At 39.2% G+C, this 27,927-nt stretch overlaps 1 protein-coding gene across 2 annotated transcripts in view; it reads right to left on the bottom strand.

Annotated features, from left to right (window-relative positions):
- The window catches only part of LHFPL1 (LHFPL tetraspan subfamily member 1), a 50,535-nt gene that overhangs the window by 16,258 nt on the left and 6,350 nt on the right, over positions 1 to 27,927 (bottom strand). The window contains exons 2-3 of one of the 2 annotated variants that reach the window (XM_035288714.3): positions 25,171 to 25,566; positions 15,186 to 15,284 (exon numbers count right to left, since the gene is read on the bottom strand). In XM_035288714.3, the coding sequence (XP_035144605.1) occupies positions 15,186 to 15,284; positions 25,171 to 25,552 (481 nt within the window). In that variant the 5' untranslated portion in view covers positions 25,553 to 25,566. Of the gene's footprint in view, positions 1 to 15,185; positions 15,285 to 25,170; positions 26,003 to 27,927 lie in introns of both variants that reach the window. The other variant, XM_002763167.7, reaches the window with a different exon arrangement.

The following is a 27,927-nucleotide window of genomic DNA, read 5'->3' on the forward strand; positions in this document are numbered from 1 at the left end:
AAGGTAGGGCCAAAACAATTTTTGACGATAGGTGTATTAGTCCATTCTCAGGCTTCTATGAAGAAATGCCTGAGACTGAGTAATTTACAATAAAAAAAACAGGTTTAATAGACTCACAGTTCTACATGGCTGGGAAGGCCTCAGGAAACTTACCATCATGGCAGAAGGCATGTTTTCACAGGGTGGCAGGAGAGAGAATGAGTGCAAGCCGGGGAAATGCCAGACACTATAAAACCATCAGATCTCCTGAGACTCACACATTATCATGAGAACAGCATGGGGGAAACTTCCCCCATGATTCAGTTATCTCCACCTGGTCCTGCCCTAGACACATGGGAGTTATTACAATTCAAGGTGAGATTTTGGTGGGGACACAGAGTCAAACCATGTCAATAGGTAATATCATCCTCACTTTAATCATGGGGAAATAGGTTTAAAGAAGTTAAATTTCTTATCTATAGTCACATAGTCAGATAGCAACAGACCACCCTCTAATTTTTTATTCCGTTCAGTGCAACACTAAGCATGCCAAGCACTACGGATGTGCGGTTGAAATCATGTTCTGTGACGAACATAACCTCTGGGGCAAGTCATTTAACCTTTTTTAATTTCAGCTCCCCATGAGTAAAATAGAAGCAATACCACCTACCTCACAGACCAGCTGCTTAAGTTGCTTTTCGACTGACTGATTCCCTGCTACATGCTCCAGCTCAGCGCAGCTTCTCTGGCTGGATACTCCTCTCTGAGCTAGATGGGAAACTGAAAAATCTTAAGCAACACCTAAGCCATGGATTTTCAAGAAATGCCTGCCAGGGCATTTTAGCTGATGCTGCAAGAAAAGTGTGAGGGGTGGATGCTTTGGACAATCCCTTTGGCCAATCTCTGGCCCCTGCTTCCATTGGTGGGTATTACCTTCTTTTCCTCTATAACCTAATCTTGATGGGGTGGGTATTACTAAAAAGATCCTCTCCTCTAGAAGAGATGCCTTAAGTAGTTGACTTTAGTTTTTATTGTACCTTTTTAACATATACAGCATGATGTTTTGATATACCTATAGTGAAATGATTACTACAGTCAAGCAAATTAACAAATCTTTCTTCCAACAGTTTCTGTGTGTTTTTGTCTACATGTTAAGGGGACCTGGTATCTGCTCTTCTGCTAATTAAAAACAAAATAGGTGGAAATGAAATTAGATCAAAGACTTCACCATAAAAATAGGCATATCACAACACAGAAAGCTAGGCATGTATCTGGGGCCTCTGAGTACTTATCCATCTAGTCCAATGCTCTCTAAGTGAAAACAAGAAAACTAAGATTCAGAGTGCCAAAGTGACGTGCTCAAGCAAGCGTAGGAAGTTAAAAACCCAGGTGTTCTGATAACCTGGCCACAGTTGTTTCTACCACACTTTGATGACCCCCTATGGGCATGGGAATGTATTAAGCTGCTTCTTTGTGCTCTGGTGAGCACAAGAAAACAAATTGTCCATAAAGAAGGAAACTGACAGAAAGAAAAGGTAACAGGAAATGCCTGGAAACTGAACCCACAAAGGTCAAACCCCAAGTCACCATAAAAGGCTTTGAACTGGCAAGAATGAGTGGAAATGATGGGAGGGCAAAGGAAATGAACCTCCAGGAGAGGAAACACAGGGAGCACACACAAGGCTTTTGGAGCCTCTATTGCAGAACTTTGCCAAGTGTGTGTTGGAGGGGGTTCCTCCTTCCTTTCCAGAGGCCAAGTCTGGGGCGTCCCCTCCAAACATGCTCTTGAGAACTGGGCTGCTACTAATAGCAAGTTACATACAATGTAGCCTATTGTCCTTTGTATGTGTCTATTATTTCACTTACTCGTCTCACTAACCCTATGGAGAGAAATACTATTATCAATCCCCATTAATGGAGGCTTGTACAACTAGTAAGTGGTAAGGCTCACATCTAAACCCAGGTCATTCTTGTTGAATGGACGATTAATTCAAGAAACAGATGCCGGCTTGCCATTGAGCAGCATCCACCGTATGCATGAGAGTAGGGAAACTAGTCTTACGTCACTAGTTGTGGGGCTTTGAGAAAGTTACCTGTCCTTATTTGGCCTCAGTAGCTATAAATTAGCCCACTGACTGATCCCAAGGTCCCTCTCAGTTTAGGTTTCAGTGAAAGTTTCTGGTTAATGTTTGTTCATTTTCTGTTTTAAATATTTGGCTGTTAGTTTCTTCTTTAAGTGAAAAAAAAAGAAGAAAAGAAGTCAATTTCCTAAACTGTTCAACTGAAGACTCTGGTGGGACAGAGTCAGTTGAATAATTTTCAAGGGAGGTAAAGCGGGGACCACGGGAGTCCCAGGACAACAAGGGACTGGGAAAATGGACTGGAAGATACAAGAGAAGAACCCAGAAATAAAGAGGCAGTGGAAGGAAGGAGGTCAAATTTTCCTGGTTTGCAGGGTAGGGGCTGGTAGATTCTTTTTGCAATTGTATGTTTCTGTTTTCAAGGCTGTACTTCCCCAAACCCCTCCAATCATTCATCCTCCCTATTCCCCAAACACATACCCAAGAAGGTCAGAGAGAGGCCCCAGACAAACTGTATATAATCTTATAACATGTGAAACATAATTTTTTATATCTTTCTTATTTGATTGAGTTCAGCAAGATCATTTAAGTTCCTTTATTAGTGCAAGTAAAATCTAGGGGCACTTAAAAATTTCCCATATATTTCAATTACTCTGGGGATCTCTTTCAGAATCCCATCAGGTCCAGCCACTTACTTATTTATGTTTACTCTGATTATACTAGAAGATTGATGATGGACTGGAGTGGGGATGGGAGTTGCGGTGGGGACAGTATGCAACACTAGGTACTTTCCATGACGTTTTAGACATTTGTTTCTGAAAAAAATAGAGCTGAAGTGTATCCTAAAGAAAAAATTTCTCAAATGACTCAACACATACACTCACCAAAGGAAAGGAAATACGTCATTGTAGCACACACAGGCAGTGATTTAGAAGATAGCCTCCTCCATTCATTATTCTGCCTTTAATTTGCTGTGTGACCTTACACAAGTCACTTCAGTTCTCCATCTCAGGTTTTCCTCATTATAAAAATGGCATATTACCATCTGTTATGCTTGAGTTTTTTAAGCTCTTATTAGATTATGTTCATGAGAATACGTTGCTAATGTGATGCATTGATGGATGATACAGACTTTACCCTAGAATTAAGTGCTATTTATAACATGATGCCTTTATAAGCTTGCTTAAAAGCATCTATGTCTCATTAGAAACCTAAACCCATAAAAATCCTAGAGGAAAACCTAGGCAATACCACTCAAGATGTAGGCGTGAGCAAAGACTTCATGACTAAAACACCAAAAGAAATGGCAACAAAAGTCAAAATTGACAAATGGGATCTAATTAAACTAAAGAGCTTCTGCACAGCAAAATAAACTATTATCAGAGTGAACAGGCATCCTACAGAATGGGAAAAAACTTTTGCAAGCTACCCATCTGACAATGGTCTAATATCCATAATCTACAAGGAACTTAAACAAATTTATAAGAAAAAAAAACAACCCCATCAAAAAGTGGGCAAGGGCTATGAACAGACACATCTCAAAAGAAGACATTTATGTGGCCAACAAACATATGGAAAAAAGCTCATCATCACTGGTCATTAGAGAAATGCAAATTAAAACCACAATGAGATATCATCTCCTGCAATTTAGAATGGCAATCACTGAAAGGTCTGGAAACAACAGATGCAGGAGAGGATGTGGAGAAATAGGAAAGCTTTTACAGTGCTAGTGGGAGTGTAAATTAGTTCAACCATTGTGGAAGACAGTGTGGTGATTCCACAAGGTTCTAGAAATAGAAATACCATTTGACCCAGCAATCCCATTACTGAGTATACCCCAAAGGATTATAAATCATTCTCCTATAAAGACACATGCACACGTATGTTTTTTGCAGCACTATTTACAATAGCAAAGACTTGCAACCAACCCAAATGCCCATCATTGATAGATTGGATAAAGAAAATGTGGCACATATACACCATAGAATACTATGCAGCCATAAAAAAGGATGAGTTAATGTCCTCTGCAGGAACATGGATGAAGCTGAAAACCATCATTCTCAGCAAACTAATGCAAGAACAGAAAACCAAACACCACATGATCTCACTCATAAGTGGGTATTGAACAATGGGAACACATAGAGACAGGGAGGGGAACATCACACACCAGGGCCTATTGGGGGGTGAAGGATAGGGGAGGGATAACATTAGGGAAATGCCTAATGTAGATGACAGGTTGATGGGTGCAGCCAACCACCATGGCACATGTATACCTAGGTAACAAACCTGCACGTTCTGCAAATGTATCCCAAAACTTAAAGTATAATTTTTTCAAAAAAGTTCTTAATAATGTAGTTTAGGGATAGATGGCCATACAAAAATAACCAAGTTTACCAAAATTATGGTTAAAATGCCATATTTCTCTGAACATTGTAACTAAGCAACAGGAGTGAAATTCAGGATTTTTATGTCCTCTTCCTCAGAACTAAAGAGTAAAGTAAAATAACAGTATAAGGATCATATAAAAAGAAATCTGTTTCCTGGTCATTTCATTTTGGTTAGTTAAACTAAAGCTTTAACATAGGAATAGTTTGACTTCTACCTTAATAGACTGGTCATTAAAAAATCATAAAGCTGTGTTCTCTTTTCCTGTATGCTAGACAAAATAGGACTTCTTAAATTATTTTATCTTCCACCATTTTCTTCTGTAAAATTAAAAAATGCAACATTAGAAAAAAGAAATTTATGGTTTTTTTCAAATATTACTGAAGACTCACATTTATGAGGGACTCTGTAGGTATAGAAGGTATAAGTTGAAACATTATTTTTAGCTTGCAGTCACAACCTAGTGTCCCATACCTTGACAGTAGATTGACTCTATTACCAATAAATAGTGCTTTCAATAAAAGAAAGTAGTGAATATTGTTAAACAAGGGACCAAATTATCTATTAAGATGCTTCTCATTTGTTAGAGATACAGTGTTATTTTCTTGAGCCAATTTAATATAAATGAACCATATTTAAAATTAAAATGTATTCTTACTTTAGCTCCCAATTGTTTTAAAGCATACTTCATTTTAATTTGCTTCATATTTGGACCATGACTTCCTTATATATTTTTATTGCATCTTTGTTTACCTGGGCATTTCTAATTTTCTTTTTATCTGTCATCTGACATTTTCCTATTCACAAATTATCCTAACCTTTCAGTCAGAATTTCTCCTTCTTCAAGACTCCCTTTTCCTTAGCAGTCTTTACACTGAAGGCTATAAGCCTTCACCAATTGGGAACAAGTGCCTTCTAATGTGTTGCAGAGGCTGCATTTGTGCTATTCTTCAAAGATTTGCAGACTTGTAGTCATTGTTTCCTGGATTACTTGCCTTCCTCTTTTGGAATTTATTCTCTCCTTTGACTGTAATGTATCTTCCAATATTCCCCTATGAAAAATTCATGAGAGATTAATGTTATGTGGCCATGCATGTTGAAAATCTTCATGATATTATTTTACTTGAGTGAGAGTTTTTCTGGGTATAAAATTTTAAAAGGATTCTACCTTTTTCATCTAGCATCCATTGGTTTTGATAAAATTTATTATTCCAGAATGATTTTGGTTTTTATATGTATTTTGTTGTTTATAACTTTTTCTTTTCTACAAGTTTTCAAGGTATTCTGTTTATCTTTAATGTTCTGAAATTTTGTCATAATATGTATATTCATGAATCCTTTTATTCTCATTGAGCAGAGTAATCAGGGAGACCTTTTTTGTTGCTGAACATGTCTTCTAACATCCCTTTTTTCATTTGTGGAACAAATAAACATATATTTTTTGTGAAAAAAAGAAAAGTATATAACTTCTCTAAGTTTTCAGTGGGACCTATTTGGGTGTCCCCTGTCTATATGCCATTGTGTATGAAAGAATTTTCTAGTAGTGTATGGATTTAAGGGGATTTTGAAAATCTCATCAAAGTTGAGATAAGTATATTAAGAAATCATTTGAAATCTCTGTTCAGGGCTCTTAGTTTTTTTATAACACAATAGAAAAAAAATTTTCTCCTCATTGCACCCTTAGTTTCTCAGAAACTTTGCTTTTTTACATCATTCTCTCTCCACTACAGGATCATTCCCGTCAGTCTTCAAGTATTTGGACATCTTAGAAAAGACCTTTGACCCTCATTCTCCTTCAGTTAATGCTCATTTTCTCTGCTTTCCTTCAAAGCAAAATTGTTTGAAAGAACTATAAACGCACATTGCCTTCATTTTCCTCATCTCACAATACTACCGGTATCTGTAATTCTAAAACTTCTCTTCTAGGTCACCTTTGTCTGACTGACTCCAATGGTCACTTCTCTGTCGTCATCGAGTTTAATGCAGCAATATTAAACACAGTGGATTTCACCTTCTTTTTTGACATACTCTTTTTCCATTGGCTGCTTTGACACCCATGACACCCATATTCTTTATTTTCTTTTTTATGTTTCTCTGGCCACTCCTCTGAGCCTCCTTAATAGGTTTCTCTACAGAGAAGCAACTAAGAGCACAGACTCTCTCAAGTCATGCTGTCCAATATGGTAGCCACTAGTCACATTGTGCCTATTACACTTAAGTTAATAAAATTAAATTAGATTCATTAATAAAATTAGATATTTATTTAATAAAATTAACAATAATTCACTCCCTCCATCCCATTAGCCATATTTTAATTGTTCAACAACATGTGACTAGCAACACAGAGAATATTGCCATCGTTGTAGAAACTTTTGTTAGATGGTGTTGCTTAGATCAGACTTCTGTCTGCCACTCCACAGCTGAATGACCTTAGGCAAGTCACTTAATCTCTCTTAACCTCAGTTTCCCTTTCTGTAAATAAGGCTAATAATATCTTTCTTATAGATTGTGGCTAAGATGTAATGAGCTCATGTATGTATAGTGAGTGCCATATAGGAGTTTGCTATTATTTTCCAATCTTTATGTGAATAATTTCCCATTACTTAGGCTGGGCTCTCTTCTCTTTTCACTTAACTCTTTCTCCCTAGCTAAATTCATCTTTGATAAGTCTTTTTACCTTTCTGTAAACTTATCATCCTCATCATAAGATGAAGGTAATGACAGTGCCTATTTCCCATTACTTTAAATATCATCTATGTACTAAGAACTCCCAATTTCTAAACTCAAGGTCAGATACCTCACTGAGCTCCAGACTGCTTGTTTGACATCTCCACTTGGATTTCTCACACAGGTATCTCCAAAACCTATCTAAACCTGAGTTTTCTCTTTCCTCAATCCCAACCACAGTTGCTTCTCCTCTAGTCTTCCCCAATTTTGGCCATCTCTTCCATACCCATATCACATCTATCACCTATACAATTGATTACATCTTTAAAATATATTTTGAAACAGTATACTTTCCCCAGCTCCACTGTCACCTTTGCTATCCTCATGTCTTTGCCTAGACTATGGCTCAGCATCCTGGCTGGCCTCCTGCTTCTACTCTCATCACCATTCCCATAGCCATTCTCTATAACACTGCCAGAGGAAACTTCCTAGAATAGAAATCATATCCTATGTCTTCCCTTCTTCAAGCCCTGCAATGGTTTCTCATTACAGTTAGGACAAATTATAAAGCCCTTTAAATCTAACTACAGCCTATATCTCTGAGATCATCTATTTACTCTTCCCATTACTGACTGTTCTGTTTCAGCAAAACTGGCCTTAGAGTAGTTCCCAGATACAACATGTGCTTTCCCACATTAGAACCTTTATAGCATTCTACCTCCTTTGTGTGGAACTCTGGTCTTTCTATAGTTCACTTGGTTAAGCCTACCCAGCCTTCAGGTTTCTTCTGAAATTTCACCTTCTTTGAGAGGCCTTCCTTAATTCTCCTCCAATTTAAGTCAGATGCTCCTCCAGAATTCTCTCACCAAACCCTGACTCTTTCTTCATATCATTTATCAACACTAATTAGGCACCATGAGGACATCTACCATTTTTAAACCACTGAAGTTCCTGTCCCTCATAGCACAGTGCCTGCCTGCGAGTCAGAAAACCTAGAGTGTGTGATCTTGGCAAGTCCTTTTCCAGGCCTCACGTTCCCTGTCTTTACATTGAGGAGGTTGGATTCTATTTATTTGCTCAATAAGCCTCTGTTGAAGATGAAAAAGGACACACGAGGTCTCTGCCAACATGAAGCTTACATTCTAATAGGGAACACAGATAATCAAATAAGCAAATCTAATAACTATAGATTGTGATTAGTGCTACAAAAGACACCAAAAAGATGCTGTGATAGAAATGTATGATGGTGGGGAACTTTAAGGTGGTGACATTGAAGGTAAAGGATAATAAACAACAAGCCAAACCCAAATGATAGCTGAAATCTATTTTGTTTGGACGTTCTATGATTCTGTATAAAATATGCCACACATAGCTAAATATGCCAAGCAGTGTAAAGGAGGGAGCTGCCTCATTAAAACCGGCAACAAGGGCCTTGAGCTCAGAGTGCAGAGATATAAGAGTCTTATTCTTCCTCTTAGGATAATATCAGTAGATGAAATCAACCTCACAGAATTGTTTTAAGAAACAATATGGTAATGAATTTAAAGTTCATAGCACAATCACCATAATGAATGTATATAACATTTTTAAGACCTGCAAATTCTGGATTGTAGTTACTTATGTTGAAGAGGCACAGAGATGTAATTGGGCAGGATATACAGAGATTCAAACATATTGGTATGGTTTTATTTTCTAAGCTGGAATTCAAATCTCAGCTCGCCTCTCTACCAGCTGAGTGAGTGAAATTAGGCAAGCTACGTAACTTTAAGTAGCTATTTAATCAGTGATAGGTCCACGGGTGTTCACTGTATTACTCCATATCTTTTAAAACATTTGAAGTGTTGTATAATAATTCTAAAATTTAATTAATATGATGCCTATGCAAGCATTCAATAAATGATAGCTATTTTACATAATGATTACAGCACCTAAGTAATAGTTGAAAGCTAGGGCAATGGAGACTCCCAGGCTTGGATTTAAATCCTGGTTCTGCCAATTACAAGCTCTGTTCCCTTGGACAAGTTAATAGTCACCTTCTCAAGAATTTTGCTCCTTCAGTTATTCTCTGCCTTCCTGTCATCAAGGGTTAAGTAAAATAATGCATGGGATGCAGTAAATGCTCAAAGACATATTAATTATTGTTAACATGGTTTTTATTCTCCTCAATCCCATGCACAGAAAAAAGAAAAAGAGGAGAAAATGAATGGAAAGGATAAAGTGGGTCCCCATTCTCTGCCTCCTCCCCTTCTATTTGCTAAAGGAAGATGGCATATGCTGAAAACTGTTCTCTCCAAGAGAAGCTGGATGAGGTCCTTAGATGGCAAGCCTGCCTGGGAGTTGGAGATGATCTGCTAGAAAGAGCGTTGACTCCAAGCTAAACACAACAAGGCAAATCTCAGGAGCATTCTAATCAGGGTCTGAAATCAAAGTAGACAGAATAAATGGATAAAAGTTAAGAATTTTTTTTAAGAATTGTAATTGTAAATTACACACTTTTACCTTTTAAAGTTGCTGGAGTCGAAATATTATTTGAAATCAGCAATAAAAATGAAATGCTATTTAATCCTTTTCATAATTATTGAAATACATATTAAAAGAAGATACCAAAGTAGAAGAAATTAGAACGCTCACTATCCCCAGAACCAAGAAGACTATGGGATATCAGGCAAACTCATACTATGGGTTGGAGAATAACTTAGTACAATCTCTTTAGGGTGCAGTTAATTCATAAATGACTTCTGAAAATTTAAAGTAACCATTAACCCAATCATTCCAGTCCTAGCAGTTTGTCCTTCAGATAAGCTAGTATACTAAGACATATACATAAAATTATTCTCTGAAATATGTTTTGGAAAAGCCAAAAACTGGAAGCAACCTAAACATGCATAAAGAAGTGGTTAATAATTATATGATTCAATCATTCAACAAATATTCAGTACTACTTGGAACTGTTTAAGCAAGCACTAGGGAGACAGCAGTAAACATAGGCAAAAATTTGTGCCCTCACAGAGAATGCTATTATGTTATACCTACAACAGAAAAATATGGCACACCTAAAATGTAGAAGGAAGATCTATAAACATTGATAGCTTTTCGAGAGATATGAATAAGTACAAAACCCATGGTGCAGAACCGTATAGCTAGATAAATAGATAGAGAATTATATAACATAATCTCAATTCGAAAAAATATTTTATGTTGATTAAAATCTGTGAAGAATATAAAAGGAACTTAATGTTCACTTTGGGGAATGGGATTAAGACCATAAAAAAACCGATTTTAAGTTTTAAACCTTTATATATGTATTGTTTTATTTTGTCACATGAATTATTTTTATTAAAAATAATGATCTGAAACATACTTTTGGTTTGGCATTTTTCTGGTTATCCATTGCTGTATGACAAACTACCTAAGAGCACAGCAGCTTAAAAAAACATTTTATTATATCTCATGGTTCTGTGGATCACAATTTGTTCAGAGCTCAGGTGGACAATTCTTCTACTTCAAATGGCATTAACTGGTGCCATTCAATGATATTCAGTTAACTGGTATGAAGGGTTCAGAACAACTTCACTCGCACGCCTAGTGCCTTGGTAGGAATAGTTGCACTAGCTGAACTTTTCAGTCTTTAAGTATCTCTTGGAATTACCATGTGGTCTCTCCAGGATAGTCAAACTTTTTATATGATGACTCAGAGCTCCAAGAAACCAAGATGAAAACTGCAAGTTATTTAGAGCATAGGCCTTGAATAAGCTTCATGTCACTTCTGTCATTTTCTATTTATCTTCTATAATGAGTCTAATTAGAGTATTAAATCTAATGCTCTAATTAGATTTAATTAGATTAACTTAAAGCAGCTATAGGCCAGTGAAGATTTGGGAAATAGGAATTAAAGATAGACTCAGCTTCTCTATGGGAAGAGTATCAAGAAATGTGTGGCTATATTTAATCCAATGCAGGCATCAAGATCAGTGCCTTAATATAAGTTGTATCTTTGATCATTCAAATTAGGACTAAAAAGTAGTGTAGATGGTTTACGATAACTTGAATGAAAACCTAGAAAAAGATGGGTTAAAGACATTAGTGTGATCTGTTCATACTGGAGGCTGCAAAAAGCCTATCAGAGTATCAGAGTGATAAATCCTTTTTACTTACTCTGACGGGTTGATAATGCCTGCCTCTATTCCCCTCCCTACCTTCTTCATCTCTCTGAACCATGTCAGGGTGAAAAGTTTGTTCCTTGGTAGGGACCATGTCTTTTTTTTTTTGGCTCTGCGTATCTCCCTTCCCAAGTAGCTGGGACTACAGGTGCATAACACCATGCCCAGCTCATTATTTTTATATTTTGTAAAGTGAAGCTTTTACCATGTTTCCTAGGCTGGTCTGGAACTCCTGGGCTGAAGTGATCCACCCATCTCAGCTTCCAAAAGCACTGGGATTACAGGCATGAGCCACTGTACCCAGCCCAGAACCACCCATTTATGAACTAGGTCCTTAAGTGGTGATTAGGACAGAAAACAAGGTTGGTAAAGTCCATGCAAATCACATGTGCAATTTTTTACTTTGCTATTTTACCTTAATCAAAATAGAATCATAATAACTCATTCCGTAAAGCCAATACTGCCTTAATACCAAAAGTCAATAAATACATCACAAGAAAAGAAATATACAGGTCAATATCCTTAATAAATATAGATACCAAACCCCCTAGCAAAATGGTAGAAAACTAAATCCAGCAACATATAGAATGCATTATACACCATGACCAACTGTGATTTATCCAAGAAACTCAAGGTTGGTTTAACACGGGAAAATCAATCAATGTAATGTACCATATTGAAAGGATAAAAGACAAAAATTACATAATCATCTCAGTAAATGAAAAAAGGGCACTTGATTAAATCCAACACCCTATCATTATGAACACAATCAGCAAACTAGGAATAGAAGGGAACTTCTTCAATCTAATAAAGGTCATTCATCTGTGAACAAAACATAGTAACATCAATGCTTAATGATTTAAAAAAAAACTGGATATTTTACCACAAACACCAGTGATAAGAATCTCCATTCTCACAAGTTCTATTCAACATTTTCCTGGAAGTTCTTACAAGAGCAATTATGCAAGGAAAACAAGCAAAAGACATCCAGCTTGGAAAGGAAGAAGTAAAACTGTCTTTATTCTCAGATAACATGATGTTGTATCTAGAAAATTTTAAGGAATACACTTAAAAATTATTAGAATTAATAAAGGAGTTCAGCAAGGTTGCAGGATACAAGGCCAACATGCAAAAATCATTTGTGCATATACTTCTCAATTTACAGTGGGGTTACATCCCAAAAAACTCATCATAACTTGAAAATATTGTAAGTCAAAAATGCATTTGATATGCCTAACCCACTGAATGGAACAGCTTCGCCTAGCCTACCCTAAAGGTACTCAGAACACTTGTAGGGTTACAGTTCAGCAAAACCATCTGGCAACACAGATGCTGTAGGGTATGGGTTTTTGAAGTACAGTTTCTACTATATGTGTATCCGTTTTTCACCATGGCAAAGTTGAAAACTCATAAGTCAAACCATAGTAGGTTGGGGGACCATCTGTATTTCTGTATGATAAAAATAAGGAATCTTAAATAAAATAAAAGTATAAAACAATTCTGTGTTAATAGGCTTGCTTTATTTATAAAAAAAATGATAAAAATCCTTATGAATAAAATTATCTAAATAAGTGAAAATGTTCTACACTGAAAATGACAAAACATCATTCAAAGGAATTGAAAGTGACCTAATTAAATGAAAAGTCACCTCATATGAATGGATTGGAAAACTTCATATTATTAAGGTAGCAATACTCCCCAAACTAATCTACAGATTCAACACAATTCCTATCAAAGTATCAGCTTGCTTTTGTGTAGAATTGACAAGATAAATATAAAATTCACATGGAAATGCAAAATAATCAGAATAGTCAAAACAGTATTAAAAGAGAAGGAAGCCTCATATATCTGAGTTCAGAACCTACTACAAAGCTATGATAATTAAGACAGCGTGGTACTGGCATAGGAATACACATATATATCAATGGAATAGAATGAAGAATCCAGATATAAACCCTTACATTTATGGACAATTGATTTTTCAACAAGGATACCAAGACCATTCAATGAGGAGAAATAATAGGCTTTTCAAGAAATGGTGCTATAACAACTGGATATTCACATGTGAAAGAATGAATATAGACTTATACCTCATACCACTTTCAAAATTAACTCAAAACAGAACAAAGACCCAACTATAAGAGCTAAAATTATAAAACTCTTAGAGAAAAACCTAATGGTAAATCTTTATGACCTTGGACTTATCAATGTATTCTTAGATATGACACCTAAAACATATGCCAGAAAAAGAAAAACAAAAATAGATAAATTAGATTTCATCAAAATTACTTTTGTACTTCAAAGAATGTCATCAAGAAAGTGAAAAGACAACCTATGGAATGGAGCAAAATATTTAAAAATGATATATCCGAAAAGGGGCTTACAATAATACATAAAATACTCTTACAGCTCAACAACAATGACAACACCAATAACAAATAACCCAGTTAAAAATAAGCAAAGGATGGCCAGGTGCAGTAGCTCATGCCTGTAATCCCAGTACTTTGGGAGACAGAGGTGGGCGGATCACCTTAGGTCAGCAGTTTCAGCCATGGTGGAAACCCCCACAAACACACCCTGTCTCTACTAAAAATACAATTAGTTGGGCATAGTGGCATGGGCCTGTAGTCCCCACTACTCGGGAGGCAGAGTCAGGAGAATTGCTTGAACCTGAAAGGTAAAGGTTGTGGTGACCTGAAATCACTCCACTGCATTCCAGCCTGGGCGATAGAGGGAGGCTCCATCCCATCCATCCCAAAAAAAAAAAAAAAAGTTCTGGAATTGGATAGTAGTGATGGTTATACAACGTTGCGACTATACTAAAACCCACTAATTATACACATTAACAAGGTACATTTTATGGTATGTGAATTATATATCAACAAAACTGTCATTTTCAAAAAGTAGAATCAGTCCCACAACCAAGTAGGAAAATGTGCTCAATCTTTAGCTTTTACCCCAGCTAGCAGGACTAGTGGCTTGTTTCCCTTTCTTCAGCAACTGCCCCAAGTATTTACTCATTTCTTTATGTACGGCAGAAATATTAAATTTACCAGTCAAACTTGCCCTGAGTGAAGAACGCTGAACATTTGAGCAGCCACACTTGTTACACCATCCCTCATGTTATGTTTTCATAGGTAACAACTTTCTCAAAAATGAGTCAAACAAGACTCAAAAAATAATCTGAGGCAACAGAGAGAAAGGGAAGTATTGGAATACAAGCTGTATGTGGTTGGATGGCCTTGTTGTTCCCAAATCCTTTTGTAAAATGGAGAATACCCAAGGAAATGTAGACATTCCCTCTCCTACTCTCTTTCATCATGAGGGGGTGGGGGAATATTTTTGAAGTCTTCCAATTAGAGTCTAATCTATTACTAACTCACAGTAGTGAAACTGAGCCATTCTAGATGAGAATGGTTCTGGGCTAATTCTGTCATCTACTCTAATATTTCACAGCTTTTGCTGTTAGAAACAATTTTGAATATTTATCTAGGCTCCTCATGCTTCAGGTAAACTAAATAACTTCATGTTACAAGTTCAATGAAAACTGACAAGAGATACTATTGATTTACATTTGGGAAACGATGCCTAGAAGGAAACACTAATAGGAACCAGGATTTATTCAGAAGATGGCAGATCATTAGTCTCCAAGCATTTTAAATCCTTCTGAAGATAGGGTTTCCTTAAACTGGTCAAAGGTCTATGGGCAAAAGTGCATAAATGGTATGGAGAGATAGTTAAAGAAGGGGAATTTATATCCAACTCTTGTGAGTTAAGCCACCACTTCCCATAAGCTAACACAGTAAGAGAGATTCAGACAAGTACCACTAGCAGAGTCCCCTCCAAGTGACAAAGCACTTTGGAAAACAGATTTCCCATGAACCATCATTGCCATCTGCCCAGGCCACCTTACCTAACTGAAATTGATTGGAGACATTCCCACATGTTTGCATTATCTCCGGGCTATTCCATCCTAAAGGGTATAAGGCACAGCCTGAGCTTATCAGCAGCCCTAGAAAGAAAGGATATACACAGGTAGAAAAAATGTAACATCTTCTGTCACCCCGACATTTCCTTTGGATTAGCTCAGCTCAAATTCTGTCTCCTCAACTGAGCTTAGACTTCCCCTTTTACCCTAAATTTCTATGAAAGTACCAACTCAATATGATTTTTCTTTTTTTGGCTGTGCCACAGGTAATGGGGTGTAATTGTTAGCAGAGGGGACAACTCGTAAATTTTAAAAAGTTGAAAAATGAGATAGGCCAAGGTACATTTTACAGCCAAAATACTTTTGTCAATGACTTATAAGCCTAGGCTGGCTTTCCCAATCTCTTTTGCCTGGTCTGGTTTACAGAGAATAACAATGTAAACATGACTACTCTTTTCCAAAATCTAGCTGTTTCTAAACATCAGGTAGGTCCCTACTACCTGAAAATATGTAATGATTTCTGTAACTTGAAGTCAGCTGCTGGACCAATGAGCAGGGAACCACACTCCTCTCCCAATAAATTATTCCAGCATTATACCAAACATTCCTCCCTTCTTTGGTTTCAATATACCTTGCACCATGACCCCTTACCTTAAATAAAAGGATTAAGGCCCTTTTATTTGGGTCATTTAAGCATTACAGAGAAATTCTGTTGTACCTTAGTGATAATCTTATTCTTCCAAGCAGAGATACAAATCTGGGTCTGCTTGCCAACACTGCCTTCTAAGGGCAACTACGTTGCTCACAACTTTTTCTTGCTGCATAGGTTTTCACATTTTACAACCTGTGGCTCTTACCCTGCCTCTGGACACCAGTACTGACATCTCACAACAAAAAAAAATTCATTGGCTGGCCAGTGATGGGTGACATTGTAGCCTGGCATGAAGAGATGAGCTAGGCTAGGTTCTTGTTTCTGGAATTTTTAATTGAGAAACATAAAGATGTCTGAAGGTAGTGAGTTATCTCAATTGATGGTTCACAGTCAGTTATAGATTGAACTTCTTGTTCTACTCTTTCCCCTTCTTACTACTGTACTTGACTACTGTTTCAAAATGGAGGGAAAATGATCATAAAGATGCTGAGCTAGTTAACAGATAATGCAGAAGTTGAAAACACCCCCTACAACACCAGAAGGCAGAATCAAGTCTGTGTCAAGCTAAAGCCAAGTTCAATTCAAAGCTAAGAGTAGATATCAATTCTGGATAAGCTGAGCAAACTCTTTGGTAGAAGGAGAGAATAGAGGAGAATAGTGGCATGAAGCAGACATACCATGAGAAAAACTCCATACTGTCAATGAAACAGCTAGAAAAAAGAGAAGCCAGGACTTCCTGATGGCTTTCCAATTCTACTTTCCTTATAATAAATTCCCCTTTCACTGAGGGAACTCAAGTGAGTTTCTGCTACTTGTAACCAAAAGAGCTTAATTACAAGCATGCCATACTTGGGTGCCACACTAATGGTCATGGAAGGGACACCTGTCGTGAATCTGGATGCAGAAAGTAACACATAGCACAGAACAGTCACAAAGCAGCTGCTTGATCAGTAGTGAATGAATAGCATATTTATCAGTTCCAGAGCTCCGGGACTCAACTGGACAGTGAAAAGCAGGCTGCTCTAGGGACTGCCAGTTTCATCTTCACTTCTCTTTCCTCACTGAGGAATAGTCCATATATACTCTAAGAAACTCATGTTGCCTTCAGATGAATCCTTTTAGAAGACCTCCAAGCTTGGCTGCCCCATGGCAACCAGCTTTTCTCAGTACTTATTGAGGCCACAGGAGAAGAGAAGGTCTTTAGAAGAATAGCAAGAAGGATACAAATAAGAAAATAGGGAGAATTTACTGCCAGTGAGTCTGGTTTTAGAAACTAAAACGATGACCAATTAAGGTTAGAAATTCTCTTCAGTGGAATGCTCAAAATTAGAAAGCATTCTTATCTGTCTCCTGGTATCACAGGAAGTGAAGCTGGTTACTCAAAGACCTTTCTAGGCCCTGGAATTCATCCAATGGCAATACAACAACACCCCCTGTTTTTCCACAGATAAACTGAAATCCTAGGATATGAAGAGGTCACACAGAGTATGCATATTGGATTAAGGACAAAAGTAGAAATGAAAGCTAAGCCTTTTCCTGCTGCCACTATATACCTTTTGAGGAAAAATTTAATGAAGATTGAGTTTTCCCACACAGACTAGGAAGAAAAGAACACTAGTTTATAAAAGAACACCAGCTCTATTTTCTAACCTTCACATTCAGATCCCTGGGACTGGCACAAACTCTGCCTTCTCAAGCAGAAACTAGAGCTGGCCAAGTGCCTTTCTTGGCACAGTAGAGGGAACCTTCCGTCTTCTTCAGACCCCTGCTTCTCAGATCTTACCACACTGAGGAGCTCAGGTCAAGGATCTCCTTCTCCAGGAAGTCTTCCCTCGCTATCCCCAGCCCCCAGGCTAAGTTACATGCTCCTCTTTTCTGTTCCCATAGCACCCAGTGCTTACTCTGGTGACTAAAATAATCTGTAATATACATTCTTTACAAAAGTTTATCATCTGTTTCCCTCACTAGAGTGTGTATTCCTTGAAGGTAGGAGACATACTTATCTTCAATTTTGTATCCTTGGCACATGGTAGATAATAAGTATTCGATAAATGCATCTGTTTCAGAGTATGCACAGCCTATATAACAGACAGCTTCCTTTGCCCACATTGCCCAAGGGGAAAGTCTCTTCTGAAGGGACTTCCATGTCAGGGTTGAGAAATCACCCCAGACACCTGATAGAGTCAGAAAAAAAAAAAAAACTTCGAAAGAAAAAGCCTTTTGGAGATAACCTACCTTAATCTTTCCTTGTTACTGATGTGAACGTGGAGAAGCAGAAAGGGAAAATGATTTACCCAAGGTCACACAGCTAGTAACTAGCAATACCTGTTTTCACTGATCAAAGAGAGCATCAACCCTTAGAGGTTCTGTCCTTCTAGAGACATGTGTCCAGGATGATTACCTCTTGTCAACAATACCTTTAGCAGGCACTAGGAATTTTCTGGCATTAAGTTGAGAGTGACAGCACAACATGGTGGCTTAAAACAATGGGTTCTGTGGTCACACTGCAGAACTAGACCTAAAATTGAATTCCAGCTCTGCCACGTGGAGGCTGTGTGAGTTTAGGCAAGTTACTTAATTTCTCTGTGCCTCATTCACCTCATCTATAAAATGGGAATAATAATAATACACTTCTCTTTTGATATTCACAGGGTATTGGTTCCAAGATCCCTGCAGATAACAAAATCAGCAAATGTTCAAATCCCTTATAAGAAATGATGTAGTGCTTGCATATAACCTAGAACATCTTGTATATTTTATATCATCTCTAGATTATTTATAACACCTAATGCAATGTAAATGCTATGTAAATAGTTGTATATTTCTCGGATTTTAAAAAATATATTTCAGCCACAGTTGGTTGAATCTGTGGATGCAGAACCTACAGATATGGAGGGCGGACTGTATTTTATGGAGCTGTTCCAAGAATAAATGAGATTAATACACATAAAGTGTCGCATACATAGAAAGTGCTCAACAAAGATTTATTATTCTTATACAGTTGCCTCTCCCCATGGCTTCTCTCCCAGTTTCTACCTGTATTCCCCATGCTAATTTCTTCCTCACAGCTAAAAAGTCAAAACCTGAACAGGGCTTGATTCAAAAGCTGCCTGGTTGGAGTTATCTTGCAATTTTGCAGAGGTACCTGCTGAAAGACCAAGAATCTCTGCAAAGAATGTGTTCAGCTTTAGTGCATGTAGCTCCATGTTCTATCCAACCTGCCCTCCCACCCCTGCCATCTTCCCCAGCCCTCTACCCTGCCTTTTAGCCAGGTGAGCACATTAGGTTGTAAACATACTTCATGGAGATATTTGACTTGTAACTGACAGCTGATTCCATTACATTTTATCGTAGCTGGAGAAAGATGCCCCTGGGAACACATTAAAAATAAAAATGGATTCATAGGTAATTCATTCTCAATTATATTTGTCCCTAGCAGTTCTCATTCATTTGGGGTTGTGAAGATGTGCTTCAAGTAGCAACAGGGAGGTCATTTACAAGTGTCAGCCCCTGCAACCTTCTGGAAGAATAGAGGTTCATTAAAAATGTAGTTTCTTGGACTTCAGCCCCAGGTATTTGATTCAGTAACTGCAGCCCAGGAATATGCATTTTAAAAGCGCCCTGTGATGTGGAGATATCTTGTCCTGGTACCAGTACTTAAGAAAAATACTACTAAAAACGTTAAGAGCAGACATTCTGGTGGCAGAGAAAACTTGCTTAAATCACAGCCCTGCTGCATATGAACTGCAGCCCTGGCTTTCACTTCTCCTCTGTGTCATTGCTAACTCCAAGTTTGACTTCCCCTCCAACCACATATGTCCCTTGGAGAAGTCTGTTTCAACTGCATGTGCTTAGCTGAGAACTTTCCTAGTCTCATGTACCTCTAGGAAGGAAAAGAAAGCCTTTAGAGTATGTTACTGTCTTTACTCCCCTACTACACATGGGCAGATGTCCAATAGTGCTGCCATCTTGTTTCCCTTCCTCAACTCCTCCCCTCCCTAAGAATCCCCTATCACAAAACATACTAAATGTTCTCCCCAACATGACTGCAATGGTTTGAATTTACTGAGCTGACTGAGCAGAGGGCTGGAATTAGACACTTTATTCAGCTTTTGCACCGGAGGGTTTGTACTGGTGTCATGGTATATGACACCAGTACAAACCCTCCGGTGCAAAAATCTGAGACAGAACTTGGAACCCTCCCTCCAGCCACACCACAGCTGCCCTCTACTTTCACCTGTTCCCAGCATTAGTATTTACCCACATCCTAACTGCTATATAATCTTCTCCCAACTATACATTCACAAATAGGTAGATACCTAATCTTTGTCTTCTGGCAGGGATAGTCTCCTCATTGAGTATTACCAACCTCCTTTGCACACCTCTCCACTATTTACAAGTGCAACTGTTGAGTAGGCAGCCATTTTGTTAAACTTCCTGCTCTTGTTCTCACTTTCCTTATCTTTGCATAGCTGCCAATCCTCCTTTCCAAACATAATTATTAGGTATCTTGGATTTGTTGCCCTGAGAAGAAGCCTAGTATGGGTTAATTTGTTATTATAGCAACTTTGACTCAAACATAACCCAGTGGAAAATTTGCAAGCTTGACTTTCAACTATATCTCATCTTTCCCTTCCTAGGGTGTTCCTCCACTTACCTCCCCCATTTATTTTACCCCATGTTCCTCTCAGAGTTACAGGATAGCTCACAGCTGTCAAAGACGTCAAAAGTATATCAGGAAAGCCTTCACAGAAAGACAGCATTGGACCTGGCCTTTGAGTGATGGCTAGATATTTACAGGCAGGGGTAGAAGAAAAGGGAATTACAGAAAGAAGCAACACAATAAACAAGGCTGAGTAGAGTTTCTCAAATTTTAGTGTATACTGGAATCATAAGAGTGAATGAAAAATAACAACTCCCGGACACTCGTTACCTTTTCAGAGGGGACAAGGGAATGTGATCAGGGTATGAAAGGGGCTTCAGCTATATTGCTAACATTCTATACGGAATAGTGAGTACATCTGAAATATTTCATGATATATTTTCAAAAATATATGAGCCTGAGAGTTTGTGTAATATGCACTTTAGCAGGCCCTGGTACAGGCTGTAGCACCAAGGAATAACGAGAACTCCAGGTAATGCTTAATCCAAGTGATTCATGGACCACTCTGAAAAATACTGTGATCGCATTTCTTTTCCAACAGAGGAAAGAAAAAAATCAAGAGCATTAGTGTATAAAGCACAGGACTGAGAGTCAGGAGCCCTGGACCATATTCTCAGCTCTGCTCCAATTTGCGACATGAGTCTTTGCTAGTGGGTTAACTTCCTTGAATACCACTTCCCAAACAGAAAATCACCTTTGTAATCCTTGCTCAGCATGGTAAGGATAAATAAAATGATGTCTTGTGAAACTCTGAAGGACTTTCCAAGAAATACATGGTTTCCAGAGAAGACAATGAATTTTAGAAACAAGGCACCCTTCCTGAAACCAAGTTCTCACTGATATGTCTCCAATGGTCACTTTTATTCAGTGTGAAGCATATAATATTAGGACCTTACATGGAGAAAAGCACTGATGTGCTATTCTCTTAACAACAACAACAAAAATGTCCAGGGTCGTGATCCTCCCTTGGGCTAGGGAAAGGGAACACACATACACATCAAAGTAACTGGGGAGATTTGGCTAAATGTGCAGCCTTACACCTGTTGTTGTGTATATCAGAATAGGAAATGAGACTAGAGAGTTGGAAAGCTCACATTTTTTAAGCACCCAAGGTGATTCTGATATATTCCTTGGTCCAGAAAGATTCTTGGCCTCCCACGAGTAACCTGATCCAAGATCTTACATTGTTTTCCTTCCAAGAAGTTCCTTATACTTTCTACTCACCTATTTGTTTTGTTTAGCTCTCACTGAAGATAGAGGATCTCACAAGCATCTTACATATGTATACACAGGGGAATGTGAATAATGGCCATGTTCTCAGGGACTGGGAGCCAGCTGGTTAGAAATCTCAGCATCCCCAGGGTTGAAATAATCTCCTGGCCAGGTGTTTCCTTCATTGGTTGGAGCAGCGCATGAAGGTCCCAGTGGAAGGCTCTCTGGACCCTAGGCTTGTCCAGCTGGATCAGCTACAGGTGGAGCAAATGGGCCCCATGGGCCCCATCAGGTCACCTTGCTGAGTATGAGTCAGGCCAGCAGCTCTTTATTTCTTCCTGTCTCTCCCACTTCCCACCACTCATCTCTGTGGGCAGCCGCCAAACTGGGGAACAAAAGTCAGGCAGGGGGAGGGGGTAATTCTTAATGGATACTCCATCTCTTCAGTGGTTTGGGGTCTGGCAGAGAGAAACCAGACCTGAAACAAATTGACTCCTCCCTCAATGCATTTCAGTTAATGCACTAGCTGCCGGGAAGTAGCCAGGCCTGAAGCAACAAAATCAATTCCCCTCAACTGAACAAGTTTGAGCTTAATCCCCCAAACTCTTTATCTTGTGTCTTTTATCTATGGGGCCCAAAATGCCGCCCAGCCTTAGTTTGCTTCCACTGGCAAAGCCTGTCTCAGAGGTTCAGGCTGAAAATCTCCAAAGATCCTTAGATCATGGTCATATGCCAAGGGGCTTCTAGTGAATACATCCAAGCAACCCTCACCATTCTTTAACATCTGATATAACCTTGACAGCCACTAGTTTCTAGAAAGGAGGCAAGAATGGCTCTTAATTGACTGGTGTTACAGATGGGGAAGCTGTGGAGGTCTATCGATTTGATCCAGTATCAATCCCCTACGCAGGGATAAACCTGGTAGCACACCCTTGGTCTTGAAACTTTCTAGGACAATCGCCAAATGGCATTTTCTTCTTGAGCTTTAAAGACCCGCCTCTAGAGGTGAATGCTGTGACTGTGTTCTTACATGCAAGGCTCATGTGGATTTAGAATGGCAGAATCATGTGAGACTAAAATGATGTTCATGTTTTTATTTCCTTTATATGACACCTACCACTCAAAGTTCTGTCCCACCTAACCTGCGAATATCCAAATCTCCACTAGCTTCCTACATCCCCTATCAACAATTTCCTTTGAGTTTCTGTATCTACTAAGTGAAATCAACTGAAAAGCATCATATAGAGAACTATGAATGCTTTGTGAAAGTCTCAGTCAAGCCCAAAAGAGGAAGCAAGCTGGGGGTATAGGAGTCACTTTAATGTGAGGAATCCAGTGAAAGCTGTTGCTAGGTTTTCTGATTCCTGCCAGTTAACCCCTCCTCACTCTGCTGGAAACTTTTAGAAATGCAAGTGAGGCCAAACTGTCACTCTTTTGTTAGAAGAGAAAAGAGTTCAGGGTGCTAACAGCCCTGCATGGAAGCCTGAAAAAAGAGGAAAGGATGTGAACTATCCCAGCCCTCACATATTCAGTTGATCCCAACATATGCTAGATATTGCCTTACTCATAGATTCATTCTTTCTACAGTTACTGAACATCTGCTTTGTGCCAGGCACAGAACTGGGCTCCAAAACTATAAATATGAAATTCAAGGATGACCCTTCTGCCCTACCAGCCAAGTGTCACTTCCTGAAATAATGTGTTCATAGCAGGGCTGAGTTAATTATAGAATGTTTAAAAATAAAAGTGAAAGGTAAGCCTAAGACCTATTTATAATACCCATGGAGCTTCCAAAGCGAGCTAAGATAATTGGCTTAGATCAGCCTTAGCAACTGGTTTAGCATTACAGTTTTCAAAGGGAAGAAACTAACCTAATTGTACATTCCAATGTGGCTAAAAAGCCGTTGGTGGCTAAAGGCTGGGAAAAATCAGAAATGAAGGAAGCTAGAATGCTAATTCAGATTTAAAACTTTCATAGCTTGTCTGAGAAAAGAGGAAACCAGAAAGCATCACCTTAACCGGTACAACAAAAAGAATCTGATGCTTTTCATAATAGTGCCAGGAAACCATGGTAGCCTAGCCCAGGGTTTCTCAAACTTGGAACTATTGACATTTTGGCTGGATACTTCTTTGTTGTTGTAGGGGAAGTGTTGTCCTCATTGTGTGCATTGTAGATGCTCATCGACATCCCTCACCTTCACCCACTGGATGTCAGTAGAACCCTCCACAAGTTGTGATAATTTAAAATATCTCCAGACATTACCAAATGTCTTCCAGGGGGAGGGGCATGCAAAAGCAGTCCCCATTGAGAACCACTGTCTTAGCTCATCACTGCCATCTCATTCCAAGGCCACCTGAATGCAATCATTGGACAGAAGAAAGAAAAATCAGATCTGAGCTATATCACCAGAGGACAAATTCAAAGGAAGTGAAGTGTAGAAAAAGTCATGTCATTTGCTTACTATAGTCACAGAGCAACTTGGTGAAGAAAACAGAAGTGAAATTCAAGTTTCCTGGCTCTAGTGACCCACACTGTCATGCTAATGGAGAAAATAATGATAATGAATTGGATAATATTCTAAAACTCTGTAACAACAAACTTCAGCAGTAGATTCTACCAGCACTTTTTCCCAGTGTCCAATCTAGGTTTTGCAAAATACTCAAATATTCATACATACACTTTCCTGTCTTTCTAAATTTGTTTTTTCTTCTCAGACAGTTCAAATTATACAGCTCCTATTGTCTTCCTGACGTCTGCCATTTTTGCATTTTGATCTTTTCTAGCCAATCCACACTGCCAGCATCTCAGGTTCCCTGTACTAAAGTTAGGGGGACCCTGAATGAGGGAAAAGACAAGTAAGGTGGGTCAAGCTCACAAGAAATCTGGGTAGACTGCTAATAGCTGCCAGAGACAGCTAGCCTCATGTGTGGTCCAAATAAGCAGTCATCCACAGTTTGGTACCTAGCGTTTCACTATTAGATGTGTATTTCTTTGGTGAGAACTGTTAGTAATTTGCAACTGTGTGTATGTGTTTATCAGATCACTGTTCTCTGAGATAACTACCAGAGAGCAGAGCTCCTAGAGATTAAGTTTATATTGGAGCAGTAATACTAGAGTGTATGTTGCTCCCTGTGGAAGGCAGACGTATTAATAGACAATGTTTTTAAAAGGGCAACCTGCAGGCAGATGAAGGTGACAAAAATAGAGGGTAAACAACAGATATTAACTCTGTCTACTAGCCAAATTTCCTATGTACAAAACTCTGTTATTGATTGCACTTTATGAAGTCCTAGACTAAGTATTTTAAAGAAGACCTCATTCATAGCCTTAGAGTTGGACAAAGTGAAGGGAGTGAGAATGGATTTCCCCATAGGGCTATGCTCCCCACTCCTCCCTGCCCCAAACCTACCCAACTTACCCAATTCCAGAAGCACAGTCTTACCTCCAACGAACTGCGCTGCTCCCATGCAACGTCCCATCATTCTGGAGATGAGCTCCTCCATGCAGCAACCCAGGACAGCAGCCAGTGCCACCAGGAGCAGCAGAGCACAGCCAGCACCTGTCACCACCGTGCACATCTGCCAGGCCAGGCTTGGGATGGCATTGAAGCTGGCATAACGCCCACATTCTTCCACCATGATCAGATTGTGTCCCTCTCCCCGCACAGGGTAGTTGCACCTCCGGAATGTGCTGAATGACACTGGCTTCCCCAGCTGGGATCCAAAGAGCCAGTAAGGTAGGAAGTAACTGGTAGAACTGGCCACAGCAGTAACAAGGGACAGGAAGGCCCAGAGCGTTCCCACCATGGTCAGGCTGCTCCTCATGGTCTCAAGTTTCTCTGCAGGGATGTGGAGATGAGTTGTGTCACAGCACCAAATGCAATAAGTTACCATGTAGGCTCCACTGGCCTATTTTTCATCTGGTTGGCTGGTCCTGGGGCTCAGTTATGTGCCACTTGGTCCTTGCTTCTGGGTAAGATTATTCTCTCGAGGACCATTTGGATCCCTAAGGGATTTTGCTTTTCAGTACTTTTCCCACCTCCCGTTCATTCTGCCTGATTTAGAGTTCTATGGTCTTCAGTCTACAGTGGAGGAACCAGATAACTGAATTAGGGTCTGCTCTGCCAACTCAAATACAGTGATCAGACAGCTTTAAACTCTTGACATACATCATGGAACAAGTGGCAGAAAAGGAGTCTAAATGAAAACAAGGCTGCTGTCCCGGCTTCCAGCTGAATGGACTTGCTGGCCTGGTAGCTTGGAAAGAGGCAATATCTGAAGAAGATCAGGAACAAAGTTGTTTTCAATGAGTGAAGGAGAAGGAAGACAATTTAACAGGACCTGCCCCTACTATAAATGGTAAAAGGGAAAGAGAGCTTGCCATGGAGCTACAGGATGGTCACATTTGACTTTGATAAAATGTCCACCAGTGTGTTGGTGTAGCCTTTTCAAGTGGGATACATCAGCCAGGTTAAAATGGATAGAATAAAATAAGGAGTGTCTAGTCCCATACCCTGTACCTGTCATTGAGAGAGCACTGATCAGTCACTTTCCCACAATCGAAATGGGGGGCAACTTTCCAACCAATAGAGGTTAACTCTGGACTGGCTATTAAGAAAAGCTTCCTTGTCCTTTGCTGGTTATAATTCAAAAAGCTTCTCAAAGTTCTGAACTAGACCAGGATCGGGCACTCCCTACCTTGCAGCAGGAACATATAGCTCTAAGGACCTTTCAAGGTCCCTTTTGGAGCAAGCAATCTTGTAATCAAGATGCTGAGAGTCTTTCCAGATCCAGTTTCTCAGGTCAGCTCACAAATGGTTTTCACAGATCCCCCTGTCAAAAATCAACCACTTCCCTCCCAACTCCATTAATCTGCCATTGCTTTCTGGCCTGTTTCTCTATTGGAGCGGCTAGAGACCACACTGAATCTTGATGACAGCACTGTGAATGTCTCCAGCAAGCAGATGGTGGAATGTTTCAGAAATTTCTCCGTGATTCATCACCATTGCTTAAAGTTATACATGGTGGTGTAAAGGACGGGGAAGGAGGCTGGGGGACCCAAAGCAGGGGAAGCGCAGAAACTGGCTGTATGGGGTCATCGCCACATTGCCAACTTTAGACACTGACAGGAACAAGCAGCAGAGGTACTAAGTGTCTCAGGGTCTTAGCCATGAGCCCTTTCACAACCATCGTCAAACAGTGCCTAACATACAGCAGGCAGTCAAATTCAAGCTTGTTTAATGAAACCCATTGCATAGAATTATTCAATTTCCAGATGGGTAGAGAACTTAGTGAATCATTTAATCCGGCCTTCTGGTTTTACATATGGGAGAATTTGGCCCAGTAAAGGAGGAAGTGATTTTCTTCAAGTCACAAAGTAAGTTACCAAGCAGCAACATCAGAACCAGAAACCTGATCTGCAGATGCCTAGGCCAGTACTTTTCTACCACACAATGCTAAACTACTCCCTCTCCATCACTTTACAGATGGGGAATATGGAGAGGAAGTGATTTACTCAAGGGTGAAGAGCTAGTGAGGTACACTGGCCGGATCAGAGCCCAGTTATTTGATTCTTAATATAATGCTCCTTTTTTACTCCACCACAATTCCCCTCTTGATACATATGTATTTTGTGCTACGTGTTTTGTGCAGCATGGGAGCAGAGATCGTAAATTGCAGGTGCTTACTCTGGAATGTTAGGGCTTGGGAAGAAAGTGCCCTGAGCTGGGCCCCTGGGAATTAGGCTTTGTGGCTGAGGATGGGGGGAAAGAGAGAAAGATGTGATGAGGGATTGAAAGGCAACAGGGGGAGAAGTGGAACTAGTTTTGAGTAATTGCTGTTAGACAGCAGGTATGGTTGGCTGCAATGAGGTAATGCCTCTGCTTGTTATATTAGAGTTTGCAAGATTACAAAAAGTGCAAGCAGCCCTCCGTTACAGACTCATTTCCTGATGAAGAAGCCCAGGCCAGAGGAGGAGAGGAAACAAGCTGACAAACAGTTATTAGCTATGTCATCACAATCCTTTCCAAATCCGTTATTTTACGTGCTTTGCCCAATGATCTTAGGTTAGTAAGAAAGGTATTATCCTAAATTTAAAAATGAGCAAATTGGGTTTCAGAAAGACGTGATTTATGCAAGGATACACAGTGATTCAAGGCAAAGTTATAATTTCTCACTTCCCTTTTACATGCAGCCTCCCC

This window comes from Callithrix jacchus, chromosome X (genome assembly GCF_049354715.1).
Source record: "Callithrix jacchus isolate 240 chromosome X, calJac240_pri, whole genome shotgun sequence".
Classification (NCBI taxonomy): Eukaryota; Metazoa; Chordata; class Mammalia; order Primates; family Cebidae; genus Callithrix; species Callithrix jacchus.